General features: G+C 42.1%; 1 protein-coding gene across 3 annotated transcripts in view; it reads right to left on the bottom strand.

The window, feature by feature from the left end:
• LOC124258911 (adhesion G protein-coupled receptor L2-like) overlaps positions 1-25,337 on the bottom strand; it is a 44,101-nt gene extending 18,764 nt beyond the window's left edge. For 2 of the 3 annotated variants that reach the window (XR_006893707.1, XM_046692975.1), the window contains exons 1-14: positions 25,163-25,337; positions 18,850-18,925; positions 14,312-14,446; positions 13,846-13,998; positions 13,464-13,619; positions 13,078-13,317; positions 11,472-11,696; positions 7,820-7,957; positions 4,673-4,774; positions 4,425-4,519; positions 3,160-3,345; positions 2,876-2,950; positions 2,584-2,698; positions 2,318-2,383 (exon numbers count right to left, since the gene is read on the bottom strand). Coding sequence is in view for 2 of the 3 variants with exons in the window: in XM_046692975.1 (XP_046548931.1) it covers positions 2,318-2,383; positions 2,584-2,698; positions 2,876-2,950; positions 3,160-3,345; positions 4,425-4,519; positions 4,673-4,774; positions 7,820-7,957; positions 11,472-11,696; positions 13,078-13,317; positions 13,464-13,619; positions 13,846-13,998; positions 14,312-14,446; positions 18,850-18,913 (1,750 nt within the window). In the remaining variant the exon portion in view is untranslated. The remainder of the gene's footprint in view (positions 1-2,317; positions 2,384-2,583; positions 2,699-2,875; positions 2,951-3,159; positions 3,346-4,424; positions 4,520-4,672; positions 4,775-7,819; positions 7,958-11,471; positions 11,697-13,077; positions 13,318-13,463; positions 13,620-13,845; positions 13,999-14,311; positions 14,447-18,849; positions 18,926-25,162) is intronic. The other variant, XM_046692976.1, reaches the window with a different exon arrangement.
• Positions 25,338-25,756: the final 419 nt, after the last annotated feature.

The following is a 25,756-nucleotide window of genomic DNA, read 5'->3' as shown; positions in this document are numbered from 1 at the left end:
GACTAGAGGTAATGACTATCTAGCTACATGGTACAGCAGTTCCTGAAGATGACTAGAGGCAATGACTATCAGCTACATGGTACAGTAGCTCCAGAAGACGACTAGAGACATTGACTATCTAGCTACATGGTACAGTAGCTCCTGAAGATGACTAGAGACATTGACTATCTAGCTACATGGTACAGTAGCTCCTGAAGATGACTAGAGGCAATGACTATCTAGCTACATGGTACAGTAGCTCCAGAAGATGACTAGAGACAATGACAATCTAGCTACATGGTACAGTAGCTCCTGAAGATGACTAGAGGCAATGACTATCTAGCTACATGGTACAGTAGCTCCAGAAGATGACTAGAGGCAATGACTTTCTAGCTACTTGGTACAGTAGCTCCTGAAGATGACTAGAGGCAATGACTTTCTAGCTACATGGTACAGTAGCTCCTGAAGATGACTAGAGGCAATGACTATCTAGCTACATGGTACAGTAGCTCCTGAAGATGACTAGAGACATTGACTATCTAGCTACATGGTACAGTAGCTCCTGAAGATGACTAGAGGCAATGACTTTCTAGCTACACTTGGTACAGTAGCTTCTGAAGATGACTAGAGGCAATGACTATTTAGCTACATAGTACAGTAGCTCCTGAAGATGACTAGAGGCAATGACTATCTAGCTACATGGTACAGTAGCTCCAGAAGATGACTATAAAAACAATGACTATCTAGCTACATGGTACAGTAGCTCCTGAAGATGATTAGAGACATTGATTATCTAGCTACATGGTACAGTAGCTCCTGAAGATGACTATAGACAATGACTATCAAGCTACATGGTACAGTAGCTCCTGAAGATGACTAGAGGCAATGACTATCTAGCTACATGGTACAGTAGCTCCTGAAGATGACTAGAGGCAATGACTATCTAGCTACATGGTACAGTAGCTCCTGAAGATGACTAGAGGCAATGACTATCTAGCTACATGGTACAGTAGCTCCTGAAGATGACTAGAGACAATGACTATCTAGCTACATGGTACAGTAGCTCCTGCTGATGACTAGAGGCAATGACTATCTAGCTACATGGTACAGTAGCTCCTGAAGATGACTAGAGGCAATGACTTTCTAGCTACATGGTGCAGTAGCTCCTGCTGATGACTAGAGACATTGATTATCTAGCTACATGGTACAGTAGCTTCAGAAGATGACTAGAGGCAATGACTTTCTTGCTACATGGTACAGTAGCTCCTGAAGATGATTAGAGACATTGACTATCTAGCTACAAGGTACAGTAGCTCCTGAAGATGACTAGAGGCAATGACTATCTAGCTACATGGTACAGTAGCTCCTGAAGATGACTAGAGGCAATGACTATCTAGCTACATGGTACAGAAGCTCCTGAAGATGACTAGAGGCAATGGCTATCTAGCTACATGGTACAGTAGCTCCTGAAGATGACTAGAGGCAATGACTTTCTAGCTTTATGGTACAGTAGCACCATGAGATGACTAGAGACAATGATTATCTAGCTACATGGTACAGTAGCTTCTGAAGATGACTAGAGACAATGACTATCTAGCTACATGGTACAGTAGCTCCTGCTGATGACTAGAGGCAATGACAATCTAGCTACATGGTACAGTAGCTCCTGAAGATGACTAGAGGCAATGACTATTTAGCTACATGGTACAGTAGCTCCTGAAGATGACTAGAGGCAATGACTATCAGGTACATGGTACAGTAGCTCCTGAAGATAACTAGAGGCAATTACTTTCTAGCTACATGGTACAGTAGCTCCTGAAGATGACTAGAGACATTGTCTGTCTAGCTACATGGTACAGTAGCTCCAGAAGATGACTAGAGACAATGACTATCTAGCTACATGGTACAGTAGCTCCTAATGATGACTAGAGGCAATGACTATCTAGCTACATGGTACAGTAGCTCCTGCTGATGACTAGAGGCAATGACCATCTAGCTACATGGTACAGTAGCTCCTGAAGATGACTAGAGGCAATGACTATTTAGCTACATGGTACAGTAGCTCTTGAAGATGACTAGAGGCAATGACTATCAGGTACATGGTACAGTAGCTCCTGAAGATAACTAGAGGCAATTACTTTCTAGCTACATGGTACAGTAGCTCCTGAAGATGACTAGAGACATTGTCTATCTAGCTACATGGTACAGTAGCTCCTGAAGATGACTAGAGGCAATGACTATCAGGTACATGGTACAGTAGCTCCCGAAGATGACTAGAGACTCTGACTATCTAGCTACATGGTACAGTAGCTCCTGCTGATGACGAGAGGTATATTACCACGTTCGTCAGTTGTATCATCGGGGAACACCATGTCCTTAGGAGACGTCTTCCCGGCGCCAAATACTGAAACAAAAGCCACCTGCCTAAAGAGAGACAACTGAAAACTGTAGACAATATTGGTGTTCTATGATAGCGCTGACAATTTTTTTTTTATATCTTTCATAGTTCTAAATTGACGGCTAGTTAGAAGTACAATTAAATGTGCATTTACATCACACGTTTCTAGAAAGTACGTCATTGTTGTAAGCACATACGAAACGTACATATCGTCTCCTTGACCACATGAGCTGGGTCATCGTTGACAACGTGGTCCTCTGCAGTCAGCAGTCCAAAGTCACTGACAGAGCGCAAGAGAGAGCTAACTGTTGATTGGTTGAGCTGTGGCAAAATAGAGAATGTTCTGAACACATTGTCGTCAACAATTGAAGCTGCCATTTATTATGGGATGGTAAAGATCTTTGGGAACAATACGTTATGTTGCACTGCACTGAAAGCAAGTTACTACATTTAGCACATCGTTGTTGAGATTGATAAGAAGGTATTGTGGACACTCACCGCCTCCTTGAGTAGAATGTTCCACTCATGTAGATTACCCTTGGCCAAGGCGCTGTTCACGACGTTGATGAAGGACTGGAAAACAAGCCCCGACATGATCAGTGTGTATGTGCTTTGCACACGGTGTCACAGGTCGAAACTAGATTTGTCCAAATGCTTGTGAAACAAATCCACATTACTATCTTACAAGGTCACCAACGCACCCCACATCCGGGATGTCATTCCAAAGTTTTCGAATATGTGTCGAATGTGCACAAACTCTGTACCCTGCCATTCCCTCCTACCTCACGTCCATCTTCCCCCAGTTTCCGCCTGGTGACCTTCACAAGGATGATGATGTCAGAGATGGAAGACACGATACCGCCAATGTCGCCGCCGGTCAGATTCAGCTCCGTTGCTGCCGTGTCCAGCTGTACCAGTACCGGGGTTATGTAGCTGGCTGACAACGCCCCTGTCTTCATCTTCCCCAGCTGCAAGTAGACGTGCACGTGTTCGTGTTGTTTATTTGTTGTATTAAGCCACACTCAGCAATATTTCAACTATATGGCGATGGTCTGTACATAATCGAGTTTGGCCCAGACAATCCAGTGACCAACAGTATGAGCATCGACCTATGCAATTGGGATGTGTCAACCAAGTCAGCGAGGCTGACCATCCGATCTTACATGCCTGGGTTGCTGAAGATCAATTTTAACCCGGATCTTCACCGGTCATAGATCAGGGGATTTCAAATGTCTAAATGTAACAAATGTGGAATGAGGTTACTTTTTGAAATGTTTTAAATTGGAATAAACAAAAAATGTGTAATCAAATAGATTAAAGAAATCAAATATCTTTCATCAGTGGCTGAGGAAAAAAGTTTAACAACGTACAAAGATCACAAGCACCCCGAGTTCACACAGTTCAAATTGATTTATGATGTTTAGACATCAAAGGGTTAACTTTAACACTTTCTGATTTTGCCATTTGAAATCATCAGAGAGAGATTGCAGCATGGACAATTTACGCTCAGCATTTCAAGCCAACGGGTAAGTACATGAAAAGCATATACATATACACTATTAATTAAACTGTATTATTTGCATCCGACTATAGGAATAACCCATCATTTGAAATATAATTTCTGTATCTTATCTCACAGGTTGACATTCACTGATGGATTGGAGCATGTCCTTCTACCCGTAGCAGTTGATAGAAAAGCTGTGTACAAGGCCTTGTTTAGAGTGCTATATACCTATTTTGTTTACATTTCTCACGTGCTACTAAGTGTGGCTCGGGGTTTTGAACTCAACCATTGTGAACAGATACAAACAACTCAATGAAATCAGGAGGGCTCTTACAGGTCATGAAGCTAGAATGTTTTTGATGAAGAGGCAGAAAACATGTGACCAGGCTGTCAGCATGGGACGTATTGGACCTCATACAAACTGTTAAGGGCATATGTCCTTCGTAGTTATGTATATGTATGTATGGCATATGTATGCCGTGCATGTGTGCCTGCAGTGTGCTGAGTCTGTGTATCTGTCTGTGTATCTGTGGATGGTGATACCTCGCGGTCCACGTGGGTTATCCGGTGGCTGACACAGCGGTAGTAGTTGGGGTAAAACCACGTGGAGACGTCACTGCACAACCGACTGGCTCTCCCTGTAATACACGTTGAAACGTACATCAGTGTCTATATCTTTAGTCGTTACCAAAATAATGTTATAAAACACATGTATTTAATAAAGATCGAAGTGCATCGAGCATGCGCATCCTTGACAGTGAGTTGATTTTTGAGACGTGTAGAATCCCTACCGGAATAGCCAACTGGACACGGTGCGACCCTGGCCTTGCTGGCGGGTGTCCACGGCCACTTGTACCTCCTGATGTCTACAGACACAGGGCAGCCGCGGTCAGCTGTAACATTGCACTGGTTGTCAAACAAGCATGTAACACATTCAGTGTGTGATACAATTGTTAAAGTGGGAGCGGGCTCTGTTACACACATTTGTCTATAGTACATTCTGTCTATCTCAAGGTATATAGGAATGTACGATTACACACATTTGTCTATAGTACATTCTGTCTATCTCAAGGTATATGCGAATGTACGATTACTCAAATTTGTCTATAGTACATTCTGTTTATCTCAAGGTATATACGAATGTACAATTACACACATTTGTCTATAGTACATTCTGTTTATCTCATGGTATATACGAATGTACGATTACACATATTTATCTATAGTACATTCAGTTTATCTCAAGGTATATACGAATGTACGATTACACACATTTATCAATAGTACATTCTGTTTATCTCAAGGTATATACGAACGTACGATTACACATATTTATCTATAATACATTCTGTTTATCTCAAGGTATATACGAATGTATGATTACACATATTTATCTATAGTACATTCTGTTTATCTCAAGGTATATACGAATGTACGATTACACACATTTATCTATAGTATATTCTGTTTATGTCAAGGTATATACGAATGTACGATTACACATATTTATCTATAGTACATTCTGTTTATCTCATGGTATATACGAATGTACGATTACACATATGTATCTATAGTACATTCTGTTTATCTCATGGTATATACGAATGTACGATTACACATATTTATCTCTAGTACATTCTGTTTATCTCAAGGTATATACGAATGTACGATTACACATATTTATCTATAGTACATTCTGTTTATCTCAAGGTATATACGAATGTACGATTACACACATTTATCTATAGTACATTCTGTTTATCTCATGGTATATACGAATGTACGATTACACACATTTATCTATAGTACATTCTGTTTATCTCAAGGTATATACGAATGTACGATTACACACATTTATCTATAGTACATTCTGTTTATCTCATGGTATATACGAATGTACGATTACATATATTTGTCTATAGTACATTCTGTTTATCTCAAGGTATATACGAACGTATGATTACACATATTTATCTATAGTACATTCTGTCTATCTCATGGTATATACGAATGTACGATTACACATATTTATCTATAGTACATTCTGTCTATCTCAAGGTATATACGAATGTACGATCACACATATTTATCAATAGTACATTCTGTTTATCTCATGGTATATACGAATGTACGATTACACACATTTATCTATAGTACATTCTGTTTATCTCATGGTATATACGAATGTACGATTACTCACATTTATCTATAGTACATTCTGTTTATCTCAAGGTATATGCGAATGTACGATTACACATATTTATCTATGGTACATTCTGTTTATCTCATGGTATATACGAATGTACGATTACACATATGTATCTATAGTACATTCTGTTTATCTCAAGGTATATACGAATGTACGATTACACATATTTATCTATAGTACATTCTGTTTATCTCAAGGTATATACGAATGTACGATAACACATATTTATCTATAGTACATTCTGTTTATCTCAAGGTATATACGAATGTACGATTACACACATTTATCTATAGTACATTCTGTTTATCTCATGGTATATACGAATGTACGATTACATATATTTATCTATAGTACATTCTGTTTATCTCAAGGTATATACGAATGTACGATTACACATATTTATCTATAGTACATTCTGTTTATCTCAAGGTATATAAGAATGTACGATTACACATATTTATCTATAGTACATTCTGTTTATCTCATGGTATATACGAATGTACGATTACACATATGTATCTATAGTACATTCTGTTTATCTCAAGGTATATACGAATGTACGATTACACATATTTATCTATAGTACATTCTGTTTATCTCAAGGTATATACGAATGTACGATTACACATATTTATCTATAGTACATTCTGTTTATCTCAAGGTATATACGAATGTACGATTACACACATTTATCTATAGTACATTCTGTTTATCTCATGGTATATACGAATGTACGATTACACATATTTATCTATAGTACATTCTGTTTATGTCAAGGTATATACGAATGTACGATTACACATATTTATCTATAGTACATTCTGTCTATCTCATGGTATATACGAATGTACGATTACACATATTTATCAATAGTACATTCTGTTTATCTCAAGGTATATACGAATGTACGATTACACATATTTATCTATAGTACATTCTGTTTATCTCATGGTATATACGAATGTACGATTACACATTTATCTATAGTACATTCTGTTTATCTCATGGTATATACGAATGTACGATTACACATGTTCATCACGTGAAATGACGTGAAGACCATATGGTGTTGGTAGATCACTCTCTACCATGTCCAAGCCTGTTTTGGAAGCTTGACCACTTGCAGCCAAATGAACATCAGCATCACTTTCACATGCTATAATCACTGATTTCTAAATAAGTTTGCCATTGTACTTTTTCTGACATTGGATTTTTATTTCCACTCTAGTTTGCACTGCCTTTGCAATTCGTCCAGTCCGAGGTCAAATTAATCTCTCGTGTTCCTATTATGTTGAAAACGTCTCCACAGAGATGAGATCGTGTTTTGATGGACACCAAAATGTCTGGTCACTTCATTTTGAACCATTCCAGTCTCCAGCATACCCAGGACGCGGAGATGCTGATATTCTTTAAGCCGTGGCATGACTTTCGCGCAGCTTAGGTTGACATTGACGTGTTTTCCACATTCAGAGGCTAGAGAATAATCAACAATTCTTCACGTGACATCCCGATACGTGACATCCAAATTCACACACATTTAAGGGCTTTGCTACATTTTTATTTAGGGTTATTTTTATAACTTTTCAAATGACATTTATTTTATGGAATTTTATGTAATGCACAGTTACTTGTTTCCGTTAGTGTATCACTCTGTAGAAGGTCACATATCGTACATCCGCAGTTTCTAATTGACTGACAGAACGAGACAGAGAGGTTACAGATAACATACCGTTAGGCAGTACCTTGACCTCAGCTGTCACAGTGCAATCCGTACTGTTGAGGCCACAACCTATCACAACATCACCGCTCACGTTGGTCAGTCGAATTGTCTCCTCGCCGAAACCGTGGTAGTGGATACCGTTGTTGTCTGCAATAAGTAATGTCAGCAATGTGAGTTTCACCACCGTCCATTGTCCATATATATATGGAATGGGTATTGTCACATGCAGTAATGTAAGGTCTGATGTCAGGGTTACAAGCACATACAAAGGGTGATGTCAGAATTCTGTGTAACACGTATATACACTAGTGTGATGTCACATGTCGGTGTTACATGTACGTACAAAAGGGTGATGTCACATGTCTGTGTTACATGTACGTACAAAAAAGTGATGTCACATGTCTGTGTTACATGCACGTACAAAAGGGTGATGTCACATATATGTGTTACATGTGCGTACAAAAGGGTGATGTCACATGTCTGTGTTACATATTCGTACAAAAAAGTGATGTCACATGTCTGTGTTACATGCACGTACGAAAGGGTGATGTCACATATTGTGTTACATGTGCGTACAAAAGGGTGATGTCACATATCTGTGTTACATGTACGTACAAAAGGATGATGTCACATGTCTGTGTTACATGTACGTACAAAAGGGTGATGTCACATATCTGTGTTACATGCACGTACAAAAGGGTGATGTCACATATATGTGTTACATGTGCGTACAAAAGGGTGATGTCACATGTCTGTGTTACATGTACGTACAAAAGGGTGATGTCACATATCTGTGTTACATGTACGTACAAAAGGGTGATATCACATGTCTGTGTTACATGCGCTTACAAAAGGGTGATGTCACATATCTGTGTTACATGTGCGTACAAAAGGGTGATGTCACATGTCTGTGTTACATGTACGTACAAAAGGGTGATGTCACATGTCTGTGTTACATGTGCGTACAAAAGGGTGATGTCACATATCTGTGTTACATGTGCGTACAAAAGGGTGAGGTCACATGTCTGTGTTACATGTACGTTCAAAAGGGGGATGTCACAAGTCTGTGTTACATGTGCGTACAAAAGGGTGATGTCACATGTCTGTGTTACATGTGCGTACAAAAGGGTGATGTCACATATCTGTGTTACATGTGCGTACAAAAGGGTGATGTCACATGTCTGTGTTACATGTACGTTCAAAAGGGTGAGGTCACATGTCTGTGTTACATGTACGTTCAAAAGGGGGATGTCACAAGTCTGTGTTACATGTGCGTACCAAAGGGTGATGTCACATGTCTGTGTTACATGTGCGTACAAAAGGGTGATGTCACATATCTGTGTTACATGTACGTACAAAAGGGTGAGGTCACATGTCTGTGTTACATGTACGTTCAAAAGGGGGATGTCACATATCTGTGTTACATGTACGTACAAAAGGGTGATATCACATGTCAGTGTTACATGTACGTACAAAAGGGTGATGTCACATATCTGTGTTACATGTGCGTACAAAAGGGTGAGGTCACATGTCTGTGTTACATGCACGTACAAAAGGGTGATATCACATATTTGTGTTACATGTACGTACAAAAGGGTGATGTCACATGTCTGTGTTACATGCACGTACAAAAGGGTGGTATCACATGTCAGTGTTACATGTACGTACAAAATGGTGATGTCACATGTCTGTGTTACATGTACGTTCAAAAGGGGGATGTCACATGTCTGTGTTACATGTGCGTACAAAAGGGTGAGGTCACATGTCTGTGTTACATGTGCGTACAAAAGGGTGATGTCTCATATCTGTGCTACATGTGCGTATAAAAGGGTGATATCACATATCTGTGTTACATGTGCGTACAAAAGGGTGATGTCACATGTCTTGTTACATGTGCGTACAAAAGGGTGATGTCACATATCTGTGTTACATGTACGTACAAAAGGGTGATGTCACATATATGTGTTACATGTGCGTACAAAAGGTTGATGTCACATGTCGGTGTTACATGTACGTACAAAAGGGTGATATCACATATCTGTGTTACATGTGCATACAAAAGGGTGATGTCACATGTCTGTGTTACATGTACGTACAAAAGGGTGATGTCACATATCTGTGTTACACGTGCGTACAAAAAAGTGATGTCACATGTCTGTGTTACATGTGCGTACAAAAGGGTGATATCACATGTCTGTGTTACATGCACGTACAAAAGGGTGATATCACATGTTTGTGTTACATGTACGTACAAAAGGGTGATGTCACATGTCTGTGTTACATGCACGTACAAAAGGGTGATATCACATGTCAGTGTTACATGTGCGTTCAAAAGGGTGATGTCACATGTTTGTGTTACATGTACGTACAAAAGGTTGATGTCACATGTCTGTGTTACATGTACGTACAAAAGGGTGATATCAGATATCTGTGTTACATGTACGTACAAAAGGGTGATATCACATGTCTGTGTTACATGCACGTACAAAAGGTTGATACCTTCTGTGCTATATATACATACAATAGCCTAAGGTCAGCCTCCTTTGCTTTATGTGCACACAGTAAGCTTATGTCAACCCCCTTTGCTATATGTCCATGCAATAGCCTAAAGTCAACCTCCTTTGCCATATGTGCATACAGTAAGCTTATGTCAACCTCCTTTGCTATATGTGTATACAGTAGCCTAAAGTCAACCTCCTTTGCTATATGTGTATACAGGAGCCTAAAGCAGCCTCCTTTGATATTTGTGTATACAGGAGCCTAAAGCAGCCTCCTTTGATATTTGTGTATACAGTAGCCTGAAGTCAGCATCCTTTGCTATATGTGTATACAGTAAGCTTATGTCAACCTCCTTTGCTATATGTGTATACAGGAGCCTGAAGTCAGCCTCCTTTGCTATATATGCATACAGTAAGCTTATGTCAACCTCCTTTGCTATATGTGTATACAATAGCCTAAAGTCAACCTCCTTTGCTATATGTGTATACAGGAGCCTAAAGCAGCCTCCTTTGATATTTGTGTATACAGTAGCCTGAAGTCAGCCTCCTTTGCTATATGTGTATACAGTAGCCTAAAGTCAACCTCCTTTGCTATATGTGTATACAGGAGCCTAAAGTCAACCTCCTTTGCTATATGTGTATACAGTAGCCTGATGTCAACCTCCTTTGATATATGTGTATGCAGTAGCCTAAAGTGAACCTCCTTTGCTATATGTGTATACAGTGAGTTTATGTCAACCCCCTTTGCTATATGTGTATACAGTAAGCTGATGTCAACCTCCTTTGCTATATGTGTATACAATAGCCTTAAGTCAACCTCCTTTGCTATATATGTGTATACAGTAAGCTGATGTCAACCTCCTTTGCTATATGTGTATACAGTAGCCTAATGTCAACCCACTTTGCTATATGTGTATACAGTAGCCTAATGTCAACCTCCTTTGCTATATGTGTATACAATAGCCTTAAGTCAACCTCCTTTGCTATATGTGTATACAGTGAGTTTATGTCAACCCCCTTTGCTATATGTGTATACAGTAAGCTGATGTCAACCTCCTTTGCTATATGTGTATACAGTAAGCTTATGTCAGCCTTCTTTGCTGTATGTGCATACAGTAAGCTAATGCCTGCCTCCTTTGCTGTAAGTATGTATATATACACACTTGCATTGCTGAGCCCTCGGTGACACCACTTCAGTTTGATGCCTGTTTTGTAGTAGGGGTTTGTCTTGTCCAAGTTGACAATCCTGCACGTCAGGTCCACCTTGTCCCCGGAGTAGACAGTGCTTAGTGGAGGGTGTATCTCGATGTCAGGACTGCTGAAGATCGTCAGATTGACGGCGTGGCCATATTTCTCACGACCTGATGTGACAATCATGGTGTATGTACCTGAAACACCATAATGTCCCTGCCAGGTCTATCATTTATAAAACAAAACTTCCCCAACGTAGACAACACAATTATATTCCAGTGGTAAACTACAGTCAGTTAAGTCAACAGTGAACTTCAAGTATACATACATGGAAAAAAGTATCGCAACACAACATATTTTTTAAAGTATCAGTATGTTACCTTTAACCATAGGAATTAACTTATCTAAACTTCACTTTAACTTACAACTTCGATACATTGACCGTCAAGGAATATTTAAATGACAAAAAAGAACGAAAAACTGTTGTTTAAACATAGAAGAATACGTGGCATAAAATTGACTCATTTTGTAGTTGTGATAACTATGGTCATATGACAAGGGTGGTCACTTTCAAGATCCCGGCATACAATCCTCAATAAATCACATAAATATTAATAAACTGGTGTAATCTGCGCCAACTGCATCAACATCCCTGACCCTCCTCGCTGACTCTAGCAGACGTTGAATATGACGTTGAAGTACTGAGGTCTTGGTGGAGGGCTTGTTCAGTACATAAAGATTTTGTACATAGCTCTCAGGCTAATGCTGCAACCCATACTGCCCCAGACATGCTCAGTGGGATTGACACCTGAACTCCTGGCGAGTCAAAGAAGAGTTGCTACCGAGCTCTTGACGAAAGAAATCACCAACGGCACGTACATGATTTGGCCTTGTATTGTCGGCCACGAAGACTTGCCTTGTGTTCAGAGGATTGTCATCGAAATATTGTACAACCCTGTCAAGAATGTACCGTTGTCCATTGAGATTTTGTCTGATCGTCACGAGGTCGCGATGTGGAAGTCTCCATGTTGTAAACATGCCATTTGACATGAACGGGTTGATTTTGTTGATTCTGAGACAGGCTCCCTATGATTGGACATTCATCTCTACCTGAAAGCTGACGGTCCCTGACGTCATTAGTTTGCTGATGTCAGCCAGTTGGCTGATAGTTGATGGATGACATCATCTCTTGCAATAGTTCTCAATGACATGCCAGCATTCCGCATACGAATAATTAGAAAACTATGAGCAGATTTATTTGAGGATATTGCTTATCAACATCGAAATCAGTTGGTTGTCAAAGTTTCCGACCTGCAGGAACACTTTACTGGAACTTTATAGCTGTTTAATCATACAAACAAACCTAATTATGATAAGAATATAAATGGCTATATGTGGTTAAATATCTTAGGTGTTGCAATACTGTTTTCCACATGTATACTTAGATGACAAATTAACAGATAAACTGTGAGATGACAAACTATAACATACAAACTATTTACTTTACAGATACGAAACCCTGTAAATCTATGATTCTGTAACAGACACGTGATCTGGTGGCGACAAAGGCAGTCTCACCGGCGTCGTCACTCTGTATTCTATCAAACATTAGATGTGTTTCCAAATTCCGACAATCTCGATCCTTGCAGGTCTTCATACTGTGGACTCGGCCACGCCCGTTCGGCATGGGCGCGCGACCCCTATACCATTCTACCTGCACGGGTGTGGTGGAGTTGATCCTGAGTTCGCAGGACAAACGTACGTCCTCCTCCCCTATAGCAGCGTTCTCCTGATAGGAACAATCTCCCCTCACCGTAGCTGAAATAGGAACATGTCGACAGACATACTGAACCATATTAAAATCATGCAGTCATCACATCTTAATATTGATGAAGGAGTTTACGATACCACGAGTTTAACGATTTGTTGCTGTAGTGGTTGATGTCGCGACAGGGGTCATTTACCTGTGATGAAGGCCTCCACGGGTGACCACCAACACGACTTGCCGCAGGGGAAGTTGCAGCAACGGCCCATGTTCAGACAGTCGGCATCAGAGTGGCAGGGGTAGTGACAACGGAAGTCCCGGGGGTCTGAGGGGGCCGGGCAGATGACGGCCTTCACTAAACAAACACGTCACGTCAGACACTAAAGATACTCTGCATTTGTTTGTTGAATATTTATTAAGGTTCAATATGTTCGTCTATCATTTCAGTCATTTCCAGGCAACTTTTAATGACGTTTCACTTTGGTCGTGATAGTAATTGGTGGCATGAAGACGCTTTCCATCATAAGGAGGTAACGGAAGCTACTGATTCTGGTGTTCCCATGTAAGCAATAACCACTAACCCTTCTCATACTTGATCGGCGGGTAGCAAGTCAGGCCGCAGTCTGTGTGACTTTGACAGCATTTCCTTCCTCCCTGACAGTCGCTGTCTGTCCAACACCCATTGTAGCAACTGGTGGGCTGGATCTCTTTGCGGGCTGGGCAGTTCAGCATATCTACACAAACATACGTTCAATGTACATGGGCAGCCTTGGGCCTATACACATGAATCTACAAGACCACGTGGCTCTGGAATGCGACATCAGGTTCACTGGACACTTGCTTTGCTGACGGGGGTTTCCTGATATGCATTGTATATATGACATTTACATGCGCTAGAGACATTGACATGTGGTTATAATAGACAGTCAGCATGAAATAAACAATGGATATTTTACTGTATATCGTGGCGGGCGGACTACCAGCCCAGTACCAAACAGTTTGTTGGTGACTCATTACTGTCGATGTTTGTCGGCTACAGCAGTTTACCTCGATTGTATTGCACCAGCGACCAGCACGAGTAGGTGTGGTCGATGGCGCAGCACTTGCCGTCGCTGGTGCAGTCACGGTCGGAGCGGCATTGGTGGCCACGGACTTCCTTGGCCACAGGACACTCCCAAGACACTGTAATAAATGTATACGTCAACATGCCCTCTGCATAAAAAGTGTAGTTAATGCCTAATATATATTCACAAAATAAATAATGGAAATATATGTCAAAGTATATGCAAGCTAATTAAGAGTTTCCAGGGGAGATCTATCTTCTGTTGTGCTCCTTGACACATATCCGTGTCAGATCTTCCAACAGAATGAGAGAAAGAGAGAACTTGAAATAAGCTGCAGCAATGGTGTTTAGTCTAACGCCTGACGTGATCTGTACATGAATAAAACATAGGAATGAACAAGTGGGGATGATATTGACACTAGCACCTGTAACTGAGAACACCTACAGGTCAGACAGGTAGGTGGAAGTAACACTGACAGGCATACCTTTAACCTCCTGCATCAATGGGAACACAAACAGGTCTGACAGGTAGGTAGACGTGATACTGACAGCCATACCTGTAACCTCATACACCACTGAAAACACACATAGGTCCAACAGGTAGGTAGACTTGATACTGACAGTCATATCTGTAACCTCCTGCACCGCTGAGAACAAACACAGATCAGGCAGGTAGGTAAACGTGACATCACAGTTATACCTGGAACCTCCTGCATCACTGAGAACACACACAGGTCAGGCAGGTAGGTAGACGTGACATCACAGTTATACCTGTAACCTCCTGCATCACTGAAAACACACATAGATCCAACAGGTAGGTAGACTTGATACCGACAGTCATATCTGTAACCTCCTGCACCGCTGAGAACACACACAGATCAGGCAGGTAGGTAGACTTGATACCGACAGTCATACCTGTAACCTCATACACCACTGAAAACACACATAGGTCAAACAGGTAGGTAGACGTGACATCACAGTTATACCTGGAACCTCCTGCATCACTGAGAACACACACAGGTCAGACAGGTAGGTAGACGTGATACTGACAGGCATACCTGTAACCTCATACACCACTGAAAACACACATAGGTCAAACAGGTAGGTAAACTTGATACCGACAGTCATATCTGTAACCTTCAGCATCACTGTGAACACACAGAGATCAGGCAGGTAGGTAGACGTGATACTGACAGTCATATCTGTAACCTTCAGCATCACTGTGAACACACAGAGATAAGGCAGGTAGGTAGACGTGATACTGACAGTCATACCTGTAACCTCATACACCACTGAAAACACACATAGGTCAAACAGGTAGGTAGACTTAATACCGACAGTCATATCTGTAACCTCCTACACCACTGAGAACACACACAGGTCAGGCAGGTAGGTAGACGTGACATCACAGTTATACCTGTAACCTCCTGCATCACTGAGAACACACACAGGGCAGGTAGGTAGGTAGACGTGACATTACAGTTATACCTGTAACTTCCTGCATCACTGAGAACACACACAGGGCAGGTAGGTAGGTAGACGTGATACCGACAGGCATACCTTTAACCTCCTGCATCACTGAGAACACACACAGGTCAGGTAGGTAGGTAGACGTGACATCAGAGTTATACCTGTAACCTCCTGCATCACTGAGAACACACACAGGTCAGACAGGTAGGTTGACGTGATACTGACAGGCATACCTGTAACATCATACACCACTGAAAACACACATAGGTCAAACAGGTAGGTAGACTTGATACCGACAGTCATATCTGTAACCTTCAGCATCACTGTGAACACACACAGATCAGGCAGGTAGGTAGACGTGATATAACAGTTATACCTGTAACTTCCTGCACCACTGAGAACACACACAGGTCAGGCAGGTAGGTAGACGTGACATCACAGTTATACCTGTAACTTCCTGCACCACTGAGAACACACACAGGTCAGGCAGGTAGGTAGACGTGACATCAGAGTTATACCTGTAACCTCCTGCATCACTGAGAACACACACAGGTCAGACAGGTAGGTAGACGTGATACTGACAGGCATACCTGTAACATCATACACCACTGAAAACACACATAGGTCAAACAGGTAGGTAGACTTGATACCGACAGTCATATCTGTAACCTTCAGCATCACTGTGAACACACACAGATCAGGCAGGTAGGTAGACGTGATATAACAGTTATACCTTTAACTTCCTGCACCACTGAGAACACACACAGGTCAGGCAGGTAGGTAGACGTGACATCACAGTTATACCTGTAACTTCCTGCACCACTGAGAACACACACAGGTCAGGCAGGTAGGTAGACGTGACATCAGAGTTATACCTGTAACCTCCTGCATCACTGAGAACACACACAGGTCAGACAGGTAGGTAGACGTGATACTGACAGGCATACCTGTAACATCATACACCACTGAAAACACACATAGGTCAAACAGGTAGGTAGACTTGATACCGACAGTCATATCTGTGACCTTCAGCATCACTGTGAACACACACAGATCAGGCAGGTAGGTAGACGTGATATAACAGTTATACCTGTAACTTCCTGCACCACTGAGAACACACACAGGTCAGGCAGGTAGGTAGACGTGACATCACAGTTATACCTGGAACCTCCTGCATCACTGAGAACACACACAGGTCAGACAGGTAGGTTGACGTGATACTGACAGGCATACCTGTAACCTCATACACCACTGAAAACACACATAGGTCAAACAGGTAGGTAGACTTGATACTGACAGTCATATCTGTAACCTCCTACACCGCTGAGAACACACACAGGTCAGGCAGGTAGGTAGACTGACGGTCATACCTTTAACCTCCTGCATCACTGAGAACACACACAGGTCAGGTAGGTAGGTAGACGTCATAGGGACATTCATACCTGTAACCTCCTGCCTCACTGAGAACACACATAGGTCAGACAGGTAGGTAGACGTGATCATATCTGTAATACTGACAGTCATATCTGTAATCTTCAGCATCACTGTGAACACACACAGATCAGGCAGGTAGGTAGACGTGATACTGACAGTCATATCTGTAATCTTCTGCACCACTGAGAACACACACAGATCAGGCAGGTAGGTAGACGTGTAGACTGTAACCTCCTGACATCACAAGGCAGGTAGACGTGACATCACAGTCATATCTGAAACCTTCAGCATCACTGAGAACACACACAGGTCTGACAGGTAGGTAGACGTGACACTGACAGTCGTATCTGTAACCTTCAGCATCACTGAGAACACACATAGGTCAGACAGGTAGGTAGACGTGACATCACAGTTATACCTGTAACCTCCTGCACCACTGAGAACACACACAGGTCAGACAGGTAGTTTGACGTGATACTGACAGTCATATCTGTAACATTCTGCACCACTGAGAACACACACAGGTAGGAGGTAGGTAGACGTGTTACGTACAGTGATACCTGTAACATCCTGCACCGCTGGGAACACACTCAGGTCTGACAGGTAGATAGACGTGATTATTGCATACATACGTGTAACTTGTTGCATCACTGAGAACACACACAGGTCCGACAGGTAGGTAGTGGTAATGACATTAACACCTGAAACCTCCTGTATCATTTTGAACACACCTATATCAACTTGGTAGCTGGTGGTGGTGATGACATTTACACATGTAACCAGCTGCAGATTGAGAACATACCTGTGTCTAGTTGGTAGGTGGTGGTTGTGATAATATGAAAACATGTAACCAGCTGCACATTTTGAACACACCTGTATCTAGTTGGAAGCTGGTAGCGGTAATGACATAAACACATGTAACCTCTGCATCATTGTGATCACACCTATATCAAGTTGGAAGCTGGTGGTGGTAATGACATGAACATCTGTAACCTACTGCATCATTGTGATCACACCTATATCAAGTTGGAAGCTGGTGGTGGTAATGACATTAACACCTGTAACCTACTGCATCATTGTGATCACACCTATATCAAGTTGGAAGCTGGTGGTGGTAATGACGTTAACACCTGTAACCTACTGCATCATTGTGATCACACCTATATCACGTTGGAAGTTGGTGGTGGTAATGACATTAACACCTGTAACCTACTGCATCATTGTGATCACACCTATATCAAGTTGGAAGCTGGTGGTGATAATGACATTAACACCTGTAACCTCTGCATCATTGTGATCACACCTATATCAAGTTGGAAGTTGGTGGTGGTAATGATATTAACACATGTAACCTCTGCATTATTGTGATCACACCTATTTCAAGTTGGAAGTTGTTGGTGGTAATGAATTGTAAAGACATCAGGTACATAGGGTGATATTGACATAACACTTCTTACGGGATTCACCATGACCAATACGAATTGTGGATAGGTGTAGTAATCTAATTACATAGAAAAATGTATCCTGCGTCATAACTGAGAACACACACAGGTAAAGGTGTTATTGGTAGTCTGAATGTGAGTCTAAACCTTGTCTGAAACCCGTCTGGTTGCATTACCTGCTCCACGCCAGACGAGGGTCAACGCAAGTAACAGTAGAGCAGCACAGGAAGGGGGCCTCATTGTTGTAGAGCTCTGAAATAATGGAGAAGAAAATAAATACATAAATTTGTTTATATCGTACTGATCGTGCTACCCCTGTGTACTGATCCAGTGCTTCATACTAACAAATGTCCATCGTACTAGGCCCTGTTTCACAAAGCTCTCGTAAGCCTAAGATCTCGTAACTTTTCTCGTAGCATTCGCACCTCCTGTGTTACAGCAGAACTTTCATCGTAGCTTAAATTACAGCATAGTAGGTAAGAATGCTACGAGAAAAGTTACGATATCTTAGGCTTACGAGAGATTTGTGACTCAGGGTCCTGACCTCTAAATCATCGTACTGAACATATGTTTCGCACTCACTCAATCATTCACTCACTCACTATGTATCAGATCTGTATATCGTACTGATCTGTTTCCATCCGACTGATCCTAAGTGTTAGTTTGTAATAAGCTTTATGTATCGTACTGACCGTAAAACTTTCTTCCCGATATCAATGTTGACACGATGGGAAAGACTCACTTTTCGTTAATCTCTGATATCAGTGTTGTCAGTACGGAAAAGTGTCTTTGTCTGAGATGAATGTAAATGTTATGAAAACGGTTTATTCCTGTTTAATGCTCCATCTTTTAATTTTTAAGAAACACAGTATTCATCGTTAAGCTTTGATATGAATATTAACGTTACGAACATGACACGTTGTCGTTATGTTAAGATACCAATGTTACCTTTACAAAAAGTCTTATTGCTCGTCTAGTTTGATATTTTTAACGTTAGAGAAACGCCTCATTTCTCGATATGCTGTAATATTAATGTCAGATATAGGTCTCTGTGCATAATGGTACAGGGTGGTATCTCATTTGCTGACCTACTTCCATATTGTCCATCAGAGAGGCCGAGGTCAATGCTATCGGGACATGCGTCATTGCAGCTCACACTGAATGGTGGAACAACATGAACTGAGATGACATTGGTCGACTCATCAGACGCATGCGTCGAGGAATGTGTCCATGTCTGGCGGACATATCATCAGACCAACCATTAGAGCCTAGTAGATCTGACCACCTGTCCTCAGCAGACATGGTCTTTGCCCAAATCGTATAGATCAGAAGATATATCTCGGTAATTCCCAGTATCACCTTCGTTTTGGGCATAAAGTAAATGGAATAAAAGTTATGACAACACTTCATTTAAATATTGCTCTTGGGTTGGTGTTAAATGGAAGGAATGTCATGCATCTTTCTTAATCTCAATCCCATATCATCATTTCAATAATGAACACCTTATGTCTTTGCCCATGTCATCCCCTCGTCACCCTCGGTACAAGCCATAAGGTGACATTACTAGCGTCTACCTATCCCTCGTCACACTCGGTACTAACTTTAAGGTTAGTTGGTTTGTTCGTTGGTTGTTTCGTCCTTTGTTTATGGCCCCACTCAGCAATATTCCAGCTACTAGTAGATGGCCGCGGTCTGTAAATAATCGAGGCTGGACCAGACAACCAGGTGATCAACAGCGTGAGCATCGATCTACACAACTGGGATACGATAACATGTATCAACCAAGACAACGAGCCTGACCACCCGATCCCATCAGTCGCTGTTACCACAAGCCAGGGTTCTGAAGATCAATTCTAATCCGGATATTCAATCTGTCCCCTCGTCACCTTCGGTACTAACTATAAGGTGACGCCAATAACCTCAATCTGTCCCGTCGTCACCTTCGGTACTAACAAAAAGGTGATGCCAATAGCCTCAATCTATCCTCTCGTCACCTTCGGTACTAACTATAAGGTGACGTCAATAACCTCAATCTGTCCCGTCGTCACCTTCGGTACTAACAAAAAGGTGACGCCAATAGCCTCAATCTATCCCCTCGTCACCCTCGGTACGAACTATAAGGTGACGCCAATAGCCTCAATCTCTCCCTTCGTCATCCCCGGTACTAACTATAAGGTGATGCCAAAAGCCTCAATCTATCTCCTCATCACCCCCGGTACTAACTATAGGGTGATGCCAATAGCCTCAATCTATCCCTCCGTCACCCCTGGTAATAACTCAAAGGTGATGCCAAAAACCTCAATCTATCCCCTCGTCACCCTCGCCACAATCGGTACTAACTATGAAGTGACGCCAATAGAGCCAATCTGTCCCGTCGTCACCTTCGGTACTAAAAAAAGGGTGACGTCAATAGCCTCAATCTATCCTCTCGTCACCCTCGGTACGAACTATAAGGTCAAACCAATAGAGTCAATCTGTCCCGTCGTCACCTTCGGTACTAATAAAAAGGTGACACCAATAACCTCAATCTATCCCCTCGTGACCCTCGTGGCTAACTCTAAGGTGACGCCAAAAGCCTCAATCTATCCCCTCGTCACCCCAGGAATTAACTATAAGGTGATGCCAATAGAGTCAATCTGTCCCCTCGTCACCCTCGGTAATAGCTATAAGCTGACACCAATAGCATCAATCTATCCCCTCGTCACCCTGGCCACCCCCGGTACTAACTCCAAGGTTATGCCAAAAACCTCAATCTATCCTCTCGTCACCCTCGCCACCATCGGTGCTAACTATGAAGTGACGCCAATAGAGCCAATCTGTCCCGTTGTCACCTTCGGTATTAATAAAAAGGTGACGCCAATAACCTCAATCTATCCCCTCGTGACCCTCGTTACTGACTATAAGGTGACGCCAAAAGCCTCCATCTATCCCCTCGTCACCCCATGTATTAACTATAAGGAGATGCCAATAGAGTCAATCTATCCCCTCGTCACCCTCGGTACTAACTATAAGCTGATACCAATAGCATCAATCTATCCCCTCGTCACCCTCGCCACCATCGGTACCAACTATAAGGTAATGACAATAGCCTCAATCTGTCCCCTCCTCACCCTCGGTACGAACAAAAAGGTGATGCCAAAAGCCTCAATCTGTCCCGTTGTCACCCTCGGTACTAGCAAAAAGGTGACGCTAGTAGCCTCAATTTGTCCCCTCGTGACCCTCGGTACTAACTATAAGCTGATGCCAATAGCCTTAATCTATCACCTCGTCACCCTCGGTACGAACTATAAGGTGATGCCAAAAGCCTCAATCTGTCCCCTCGTCACCCTCGGTACTAACTATAAGCTGATACCAATAGCCTCAAACTATCCCCTGATAACCCCCAGTACTAACTATAAGGTGATACCAAAAGCCTCAATCTATCCCCTTATCACCCCCGGTACTAACTATAAGGTGACGCCGATAGAGTCAATCTGTCCCGTCGTCACCCTCGGTACTCACTATAAGGTGACGTCAATAGCCTTAATCTATCACCTCGTCACCCCAGTTATTAACTATACGGAGATGCCAATAGAGTCAATCTGTCCCCTCGTCACCCTCGGTACTAACTATGTGGTGACACCAAAAGAGTCAATCTGTCCCGTCGTCACCCTCGGTACTAACTATAAGGTGATGACAATAGAGTCAATCTTTCCCCTCGTCACCCTCGGTACTAACTATAAGGTGACGCCAATAGCCTCAATCTGTCCCCTCTTCACCCTCGGTACGAACAAAAAGGTGATGCCAAAAGCCTCAATCTATCCCCTCGTCACCCTCGGTACTAGCAAAAAGGTGACGCTAGTAGCCTCAGTTTGTCCCCTCGTGACCCTCGGTACTAACTATAAGCTGATGCCAATAGCCTCAAACTATCCCCTGATAACCCCCAGTACTAACTATAAGGTGATACCAAAAGCCTCAATCTATCCCCTTATCAACCCCGGTACTAACAATAAGGTGACGCCGATAGAGTCAATCTGTCCCGTCGTCACCCTCGGTACTCACTATAAGGTGACGTCAATAGCCTCAGTCTCTCCCCTCGTCACCCTCGGAACTAACTATAAGGTGACGCCAATAGCCTTAATCTATCACCTCGTCACCCCAGTTATTAACTATAAGGAGATGCCAATAGAGTCAATCTGTCCCGTCGTCACCCTCGGTACTTACTATGTGGTGACACCAATAGAGTCAATCTGTCCCGTCGTCACCCTCGGTACTAACTATAAGGTGATACCAATAGCGTCAGTCTGTCTCCTCGGCCCCATCGGTACTAACTATAAGGTGACGCTAATAGCCTCAATCTATCCCCTCGTCACCCTCGGAACTAACTATAATGTGACGCCGATAGAGTCAATCTGTCCCGTCGTCACCCTCGGTACTCACTATAAGGTGACGTCAATAGCCTCAGTCTCTCCCCTCGTCACCTTCGGAACTAACTATAAGGTGACGCCAATAGCCTCAATCTATCCCCTCGTCACCCTCGGTACTAACTATAAGGTGACGCCAATAGAGTCAATCTGTCCCGTCGTCACCCTCGGTTTAACTATAAGGTGATGACAATAGAGTCAATCTTTCCCCTCGTCACCCTCGGTACTAACTATAAGGTGACGCCAATAGCCTCAGTCTCTCCCCTCGTCACCCTCGGAACTAACTATAAGGTGATGCCAATAGCTTCAATCTATCCCCTCGTCACCCTCGGTACTAACTATAAGGTGACGCCAATAGCCTCAATATGTCCACTGGTCACCCCCAGTACTAACTATAAGGTGATGCCAATAGCTTCAATCTATCCCCTCGTCACCCTCGGTACTAACTATAAGGTGACACCAAAAGCCTCAATCTTTCCCCTCGTCACCCCCGGTACTAACTATAAGGTGATGCAAATAGCCTCAATCTGTCCCCTCGTCACCCTCGTCACACTCGGTACTAACTATAAGGTGAACGTTTACTGCCTTCCACACTGTACTTTCCGTACGTATAAAGCTACACGTTATCAACGGCTGGAATGTTGCCCTCAATGAGAATATAGGCCACTGTTAATGTTTTCTACTGACATAAGTTTTACAAACCACGAACTAAGGCAATGAGCTACATTACATTTGTTATATTCGAACGTCCGAATACCTGGAGTGTAAACTAAATAGTTTTCGCAAGGTGACAATTTTGGTATTTGCTAACGACAGATCCAGTAAGGCCAGGGATGGGGGTAACACTTGCAACATTTAAACCTCTTTCGAGCCCATATAGGAGGTTCACGTTTGACCCTAGAGCAAATGTCATGGAGAGCTAGTAGTGTGTTGTTTTTGTCTGTAACTGCGAGTCAATATTAGCACACGCCAAACGTCCTGATAACTGGTATGGAGGCGTGTGTGCCAACACAGAAACTTCTATGTCCCTTCTGAATCAATTCAAACTCATGCGCTAATGCGCTACCTGTGAGCCATATCAGCAATGGTCAGGTAATTATATGGAATATCACATGTCTGTTCCAGACTCCGTGTGCCCACTGGAGGAGGTAGCCATACGAGCAAGCGCCTACTGTCGCCCACATACGTCAGAGCTGATGTTCCGCCTGTACATACCACTCACAGTGTGCATACAGGCACCTTCTCTGGGGTATAACATCATTAAAGATAGATGATCAAAACCAATCAATCTAATTACATATAAACGGAATACAATGTAATACTTGAACATGTGGCGACCTCATAATAAACGTTTGCTGAATATATACCCATATACCTGGTGTATACTTCTCTGTGAGGGAAGTGAAAATGTACGATGAGCTAAGCACCAGACACACACGGTGGGGAGACAGCTCTACATGATGATGTTTATGTGAGCTAAACAAGACACTGAAAGTGTTTGTACTACATGGTAACTGTCAATATTAACAAAAGGCCTTCCACTCCTTGTTCTGGTTAGCTGAAAAGATGTTTTCATCCCTCCAACTACTGTTGTGTTGTTGGGTCAAACCACAGTGTAAAACCTAACAACATGACAGGCGTCCTCCGACTACTGCATTGTTGCCGTATATGGCACCATTGTTCTTTAAGCCAGCAAATGTTACCTTGTACTTCAAAGATGGACAAGGGGACAAAGGGACTTATTTTCTTAAAGTCGCAAGATGACAAAGGGTTATAAGTGTAGGGGAATATCTCAATGAAACAATAAATGGATACATAATTAACAAACGACCATAGAATGAGTAAAATGATATCTATGTATAATTTAGTTATATATTAGTTATGTGTCGTGGTGGTTGAGATCGTTTCTGACACATGGTTTATTTATACCGCTTTATCACTGGTACGGTGGTATGTCGTGCTTACATTGTACGCTGATAAGGCAACATGTACCCGTACATAAAATCACATAGATATCCAATAAACACATTTGAAATTAATACCCGAGAGTGTTGAATTTACTCTACAAGTAATCTAAAATGCTCACCTGAACGCTGCAGTTCCGGGGAAGAACAGTAGTGATTATTATCCGTAAACTGTTGATCTGACTGACTTATTCTGGACTGAAAGCCAACGTGAAATGTTGAGATTGTCCACCAGGACAACAGGTCAAGCAGATAGGGCGGTATGAGACGACTACAGGTAACCGTGCGGTCTGTCGCCTGTGCCCGACTTAATGCCAACAGTGACGACGGTGTAACCTACTTTCAAACACATGCAGTCCACTCGCTCGTTAATTATTACCATACATGTTTTGTTTATTGCATGTAGCGGATAGTTATGTAATATTTTGTAATGTATGTTCATATTCATTCATATTATTATATTCCGCTGTGCAGGATGACTAAATGTATTATGTGTAACGGGATAAAAACGAAGTTTGATTGCTACTTTTGTTTGTTTATGGTTTAAACATAATTTGAGGAACATTAACTGATTTCCGATTTTGGTCCTACTTTGTTATCTCTTGTATCTGCTTCACAGAGGCCATGTGCACCTAGACATCACAATGCTTCTTCCACCAAACATAGGACTACATACGGCAGTTTGAACGCTTTTACATGTCCAAGGAACATCGCAT

Source organism: Haliotis rubra, unplaced genomic scaffold (genome assembly GCF_003918875.1).
Source record: "Haliotis rubra isolate DU_JTF1 unplaced genomic scaffold, ASM391887v1 Scf701, whole genome shotgun sequence".
Taxonomy (NCBI): domain Eukaryota; kingdom Metazoa; phylum Mollusca; class Gastropoda; order Lepetellida; family Haliotidae; genus Haliotis; species Haliotis rubra.
The sequence above is the reverse complement of the archived record's forward strand: the minus strand, read 5'-3'. Positions and strand labels throughout refer to the sequence as shown.